Source organism: Oncorhynchus tshawytscha, unplaced genomic scaffold (genome assembly GCF_018296145.1).
Source record: "Oncorhynchus tshawytscha isolate Ot180627B unplaced genomic scaffold, Otsh_v2.0 Un_contig_9602_pilon_pilon, whole genome shotgun sequence".
Classification (NCBI taxonomy): domain Eukaryota; kingdom Metazoa; phylum Chordata; class Actinopteri; order Salmoniformes; family Salmonidae; genus Oncorhynchus; species Oncorhynchus tshawytscha.
In genome coordinates this window covers 30,113-37,643 of record NW_024607972.1, presented here as the reverse complement: position 1 = coordinate 37,643, position 7,531 = coordinate 30,113, and the positions used below count along the sequence as shown (strand labels likewise).

General features: G+C 37.1%; 1 protein-coding gene across 1 annotated transcript; it reads right to left on the bottom strand.

Annotated features, from left to right (window-relative positions):
* Window positions 1-1,260: 1,260 nt before the first annotated feature.
* LOC112242001 (GPI-linked NAD(P)(+)--arginine ADP-ribosyltransferase 1-like) lies at window positions 1,261-6,408 on the bottom strand. The gene is made up of 3 exons (XM_024410000.2): window positions 6,271-6,408; window positions 3,393-3,422; window positions 1,261-3,151 (listed from the first exon to the last, which is right to left on the bottom strand). The coding sequence occupies exons 1-3, from the start codon at window positions 6,340-6,342 to the stop codon at window positions 2,438-2,440; spliced, it is 816 nt and encodes a 271-aa protein (XP_024265768.2). The 5' UTR covers window positions 6,343-6,408; the 3' UTR covers window positions 1,261-2,437.
* Between the last annotated feature and the right edge of the window lie 1,123 nt (window positions 6,409-7,531).

The window sequence follows — 7,531 nt, the reverse complement described above, 5'->3', positions numbered from 1 at the left end:
GGTTTAGTTATGTGTTCTAATACAGTCTAGATAGATGGGTTTAGTTATGTGTTCTAATACAGTCTGGATAGATGGGTTTAGTTATCTTTATTCCAATACAGTCTAGGTAGATGGGTTTAGTTATGTGTTCTAATACAGTCTAGATAGATGGGTTTAGTTATGTGTTCTAATACAGTCTAGATAGATGGGTTTAGTTATGTGTTCTAATACAGTCTAGATAGATGGGTTTAGTTATGTGTTCTAATACAGTCTAGATAGATGGGTTTAGTTATGTGTTCTAATACAGTCTAGATAGATGGGTTTAGTTATGTGTTCTAATACAGTCTAGGTAGATGGGTTTGGGTTAGTTATCTGTGTTAAAATATAGTAAAGGTAGATGGGTTTGGGTTAGTTATTTGTGTTCAAATACAGTAAAGGTAGATGGGTTTAGTTATGTGTTCTAATACAGTCTAGGTAGATGGGTTTAGTTATGTGTTCTAATACAGTCTAGATAGATGGGTTTAGTTATGTGTTCTACTACAGTCTAGGTAGATGGGTTTGGGTTAGTTATCTGTGTTAAAATATAGTAAAGGTAGATGGGTTTGGGTTAGTTATTGGTGTTCAAATACAGTCAAGGTAGATGGGTTTAGTTGTGTGTTCTAATACAGTCTATTTGTGGGTTCTTGTCTATGGGTAGTTGCCTGTCAGAACTCATTTGTATAGTGTCACGTGTTGTTTTGTTATTTTTTTCAGTGTTCAATCTTTAATAAAATAAGAATGTAAGCATACCACGCTGCGCCTTGGTCTCCTTCGTACGATGGACGTGACAACTTCTAACCCTGCTACTGCTCTCCGTCCCATCTCACTCTGACAGACACAGTTTGCTCTTCTTTCTCTGGTTAGCGAGCCGACTTGTTACTATTTTTGCTTCAAGTTAATTTCAAAGCCATGACTAAGTATTACATGACTAAGTAAAACTATAGTTTTTACTCCATTTTCTCCCCAGTTGCTAGTTACAACCTTGTCTCAGCGCTGCAACTCCTCAATGGGCTTGTGAGAGGGTCATGACCCGCCTAGCCTCCCATTTCTTAACACACTGCTTGCTCTCGGATTCAGAGGGGGTGGGTTAAATGGGGAAGTTAACCCGGAAGTCAACCTCACCAATGTGTCAGAGGAAATAACATTTGACGGACATCCAAAGTCAGGTTGCAGGTGTCCGACCAGTCACCAGAAGTTCCTAGAGCGCTATGAGACAAGGAAGAACAGTAATCATTACAGATTAAACTGTTTTTTTTTTAATATACAGGATCTTTACAATAGAAAGGAGGATGTCAACAAAATATGATTAAATGTAAACAAACAAAAAATACCATTTGATTAGATGTAAAAAAAACTATACAAAATACCATTAGATTCAATGTCAACTAATAACAAAATACCATTAGATGAAATGTCAACAAATAAGAGAAATCTAGCATTTGTTCATTGATGGGGTGGAGGGAATCAGTAAGATACAGTAATGGTGAAAACACAATATTGATGGAGGGAATCAGCAACATAATGGTGAATATAAACACAATATTGATGGAGGGAATCAGTAACATAATGGTGAATATAAGCACAATATTGATGGAGGGAATCAGTAACATAATGGTGAATATAAGCACAATATTGATGGAGGGAATCAGCAACATAATGGTGAATATAAACACAATATTGACGGAGGGAATCAGCAACATAATGGTGAATATAAACACAATATTGATGGAGGGAATCAGTAACAATGGTGAATATAAACACAATATTGATGGAGGGGGAATCAGTAACATAATGGTGAATATAAACACAATATTGATGGAGGGGGAATCAGTAACATAATGGTGAATATAAACACGATATTGATGGAGGGGGAATCAGTAACATAATGGTGAATATAAACACGATATTGATGGAGGGGGAATCAGTAACATAATGGTGAATATAAACACGATATTGATGGAGGGGAATCAGTAACATAATGGTGAATATAAACACGATATTGATGGAGGGGGAATCAGTAACATAATGGTGAATATAAACACGATATTGATGGAGGGGGAATCAGTAACACAATGGTCAATATAAACACTATATTGATGGAGGGGGAATCAGTAACATAATGGTGAATATAAACACGATATTGATGGAGGGGGAATCAGTAGCATAATGGTGAATATAAACAAACACAGTGCACATGCTAACAAATGTCAACAAATCACAAATTACAATTTGATTCAATATCGGCAAATTATACTTTTTTATAACTTGTTCTTAATCTGAGGCAGCAATAAGGGTTAAACAGTCTTTAACAGGATCATTACAACTGAAAGAAGGAATGTAAAAAATATATTTTTTTACAGATGACTTAATCGTACATTGGTATGGGAATGATCAGTGATATACAGTAATTATCAAAATATTATAGAGCGTTTACTCCATTTTGCAACTTGCAATTCAAGTCACTCTGATTTCCAGTGCTCACTAATGTGTAGACAAATTTACACCACAGGTTATTCTCTGGTGACTTCTTCTGGATGTTGCTCACTGTGAATACCTCATAGGGAGGAATTAAGACTTCTCTCTCTCCTGTAAATACAGAGTAATGGGATATGTCAGCTCCAAAACATGTGGTGATCTCAAAGCAGGACGTCTCTCCAAATGAATCTCTGCCTATTTTCTTGTTTAAAGTGCTCGAGGTGAAGGTGCCGAAACGGATATCTTTGTTGACAACATCCTGATCAAAATACACATTGGTTCTACGGTAGGTGGTCATGCATGTTGTTTGACTTTGTTTGAGAATCTGAATGGCTTCAGTTAGATAGAAGTGCAGGGAATGGTACTGGAATGTTGTCCCATAATTAGATCTACCATCTCTAACTTCTCTGTTGAAGTCCGGGTAGATCTCACAATCTTCATCTGTGTACACATATATAGCTTTGGAGTGTTCCTTTTGCAGACCATGGAGAGACGGTTTGGCTTCTGCTTCTGCTTTGTTCCAGGCATTATTGAAGTTTGTACTGGTTTTCTTCTCACGTGGGAGGTAGTCCGTGTTCACCTGAATGCTGATGTTCGCTCTGCAGCCAACGTATTGATCATCAATAGATGTAGGGGCCATGTCCAGTGGGAAAGGATTCTGTAAAAATAACATTTAGTTTCAATACATTACTTAAGACTTACTAGGTATCTGTTTCTCCCCATGAATTAAAAAAAAGATATATATTTTTTTAAAGGCGGCTAACTCTTTTGTGCGACAGATTTCGGTCGTTTTCATACATATAGTGACATTCATGTCCTTGTGACATTATGTGTGGGCATTTTGAATAAACACTCAATTTAACAGTTGATTCACACACTAACTAAAATTCCACACTCACCATCTGTGGGTCCGGGTTCTTGGTAAATATCTAAGGAAGGAAAGAGGTGATTATAGAACAGCAAGAGAGAGCCTGGACCGTTTGGGCTAAGAGATGTAAGAAATAAGCCCATTAAGAAAAGGATTCCAGCAGAGATTCGATGGGAGCAATTGAAAGATAAGAAATGGGTTAGAATAGTATCTGGGCAGGTGTATTGTAGAAGTTATGGAAGTGGGATAATTATGTGGATGGACTTTTCCTCAATAATAGTTGTTTGCATGGCTTAATCATTTTAATTGGTAAATTAGGAAAAAAATGGGATTTAAACACCCAGCCATTCATGTAGAGAATCCTCTGTTGTACAGACATAGAGTTCCACATCAGCTGTCAGAGCAGCTCACAGATTATTGCACCTGTACACAGCCCATCTGTACATAGCCCACCCGTACATAGCCCACCCAACCAACTCATACCCATATTGTTGTTTATTTTTTTGCTCCTTTGCACCCCAATAGTTCTACTTGCACATTTATCTTCTGCACATTCATCTTCTGCATGGATCTATCAATCCAGTATTTAATAGTTACATTTGTATTAATATGCCTCTGTGGCCTTTTTATTGCCTTACCTCTCTAATCTTACTTCATTTGCACACACTGTGTGTATATATATATATATATATATATATATATATATATATTTTTCTATTGTGTTATTGACTGTACGTTTGTTTATCCCTCTGTGCTGTTTGTTTCGCACTGCTTTGATTTATCTTGGCCACGTCGCAGTTTTAATTGAGAACTTGTTCTCAACTGGCCTACCTGATTAAATAAAGGTGAAATAACAAATAATAATAAAACAATTGAATGGAATTAAATTTGTGTAATGGAAATGTGTAGAAAGAATTAGATTGGTTTGGGAGGAACAATATGGAGTGATAATAATAATAATAATAGTGTGTTTTCAATCAAATAAATGAGTTGTCCCTTATCATGTTTGTCTGACTTCTACGAAGATTTAAATACACTCTTCAACCCACATTTCTCCAAGTTATCACCATCATTGTAAACCGTGGTTATTTTGTTGCTTTGAAAATTCTGAAATTATTCATTTTATTTTATGGTGATGAATTTACATTTGTCCCTCCGGTTTACAGTTAAGTCTGTTAATCTGAGCTCTCTTTAATACTGTTACATTTTTATTTTTTTTAATTACTTTTTCAAAAGTGTAAAAACAAGTGAGCTGCGTTGACTTTTTTTGGCCATTATCTGGTGTTTTGTGGGGAAAGTGCTTAGAGCATGGCACGTCAACCCTGTTACCTATAGATAGATAAAACATTTCTATGTTAAATTCACATTTTGTAAAGTTCACATTCTCTATCGCACACAACCAGCTTCCTTTCCCCATGTCACAAGTGGAGTTATGGCTGATTTAAGATGAAATAGTCCACCCTGTCACGGTTAACCCTGTTACTTTAATTGTCACCTTTTAAAGTTGCTTTTCATGCTTAATACTCTGGAGATGATAAAACATTTGTTTTTTTAAATTAAAATGATTGTGTTCTTTATGACAGAATGTTAAAATTAGGTGAAATAAATAGTTACGTTTCACTGAATTACTCAAAAGGCCCTTTATTGATGGCCCAACACTTTTAGGGGTCACACTCTGATCTGTTTCACCTGCCTTTGCGATTGTCACCACCCCCCTCCATTGTCGCCCATCTTCCCCATTATCCCCTGTGTATTTACACCTGTGTTCTCTGTCTGTTGCCAGTTCACCTTGTTTGTCAAGTCAACCAGCGGTTTTTGTATCAGCTCCTGCTTTTCCCCAGTCTTTCTTTTCTCGCCCTCCTGGTTTTTACCCTTGCCTGTCCTGACCCTGAGCCGCCCGCCTGACCAATCTGCCTGGGTACTATTTAATGAAGCTGCCAGTTTAGGACTTATGAGGTGTCTGTTTCTCAAAATAGATGCTCTAATGTAATTGTCTTCTTGCTCAGTTGTGCACCTCTTTCTATTCTGGTTAGAGACAGTTTGCGCTGTTCTGTACACAGCGTTGTATGAGATCTTCAGTTTCTTGGCAATTTCTCACATGGAATAGCCTTAATTTCTCAGAACAAGAATAGACTGACGAGTTTCAGAAGAAAGGTCTTTGTTTCTGGCCATTTCGAGCCTGTAATCAAACCCACAAATGCTGATGCTCCAGATACATAACTAAAGGCCAGTTTTATTGCTTCTTTAATCAGAACAACAGTTTTCATCTATGCTAACATAATTGCAAAAGGGTTTCTAATGATCAATCAGCATGGGCCTCTGTACGCCTATGTAGATATTCCATGAAAAATCAGCCATTTCCAGCTACAATACTCCTTTACAAAATTAACAATGTCTACAACGTATTTCTGATCAATTTGATGTTATTTTAATGGACAAAAAAAGTGCTTTTCTTTCAAAAACAACATTTCTAAATGACCTCAAACTTTTGAACAGCAGTGTATATTCTCTCATATCAGATAAAGTCAACAGATAGTAGAGGAACTTGAGCTTTTGATGATAAAGTCAATCAGACCTGGTTTTCAAATATCGTACAACTAAAGAAGTGCCATTTTGATCTTGCCTGGCTCAATAGACCAATAGAAATGTCCCATCTGGTACTTCAGGCAGACTCCAGAAAATACTCAAAGTATTTGAAATAATTATTCAAGTGTTTAAACCCATGTCTGATGTCAATATAGATGATCAAACTATGAAGCTTAACATTTCAAATAATTAATTCAGAATGAGAACTGTATGATGCAGTAAACAATGTTCCACTATAGATTGTGTTGACTATTCTGGAACCCCTATTCTTTAGGGGAAGACAACAATAACAGTAGCATATGAATCAAATAAAATGATCTCACCTGTCCAAAGAAAAGACCCAGGATCAACGCCATTACTACCACCACCGAAAAAATATTAATTACTTTCCCCATATCTTAAGATGTTATGAGCCTAGTCAGTATGACCTGTTGACTCCTCCAGACTCCAGTCAGAGCTATGGTAACACTGAGACAAGGAAGATGAAGAAGAGGAAGAAGAAGCCTTTATCACAGGAAGCTGGGGAGCAGCAAAATTCAGACAGAGGCAGAAAGGATATGACAAGTGAGGATAGACTGTATGCAGATTCCTCTATTGTTCAGCTTTAGAACTTGTGTATTGCAGACTGAACATTTCTGCTGGTCAGATTTCTGACTTTACAAGCAGACATAACTACAAATCCTGTTCCCACACTGAAACACCAATATAATATCTGCACAAAGTCATGCAGATCTTCATGTCTGCAAACGTACACATGCATGAGGATGTACACAGCTCTACAGCTGTACACAGCTTTGGTTCACCACAGGGCCATTTGAAACTAAAAGTGATGCTGCTGAGAAAGAGTTAAGTTTCCCCCTTTGTCTTTCTCACACTCTTCTCAACCCCAAGTCGAACACTGCAATGTGTGGTCAGTTGGTCACCGTCATGGTCACCGTCTCTGAGGTTGTGTGACTGGTAATGACATCACCGGATGATTTCTACCTATTTCTCAGCAACAGGTTTTATTTAAACATTTTGTGGCAGAACCAAGTATCATAATGTCAATAGAATAAAATATAAAATCTTAATTGTGAATTTAAATATTTATATAAAATATCACATTTGGTAAATGAAGGGAGAACGGCTCATAATAATGTCCGGAACGGAGGATGGAATGACATCATACACCTGGAAACCATGTGTTTGATGTATTTGAATCCTTTCCCCTGATTCCGCTCCAGTCATTACTACAAGCCCGTTCTCCCCAAATAAGGTGCCACCAACCTCCTGTGATACAGGATACATTTTGTTTTCCTGCTCTAATTAAGTTGGTAAGCAGTTTATAAGAGCAATAAGGCACCTCAAGGGTTTGTGATTTATGGCCAATATACCACGGCTAAGGGATGTACTTAGGCACGACGCAATGCCACACCGACTCAGGCCTTATTGCTTAATTATATAACATATATGCAACACATTTTCCACCAACCAATAAGCAACACATGACTGCATACCGATTAGTGACTGAGTGCTTATCATCATGGTTTGCGTTTTCAACACCACAATCAAATAGAGTATGTCAATCTTGACAAACAGAAAATA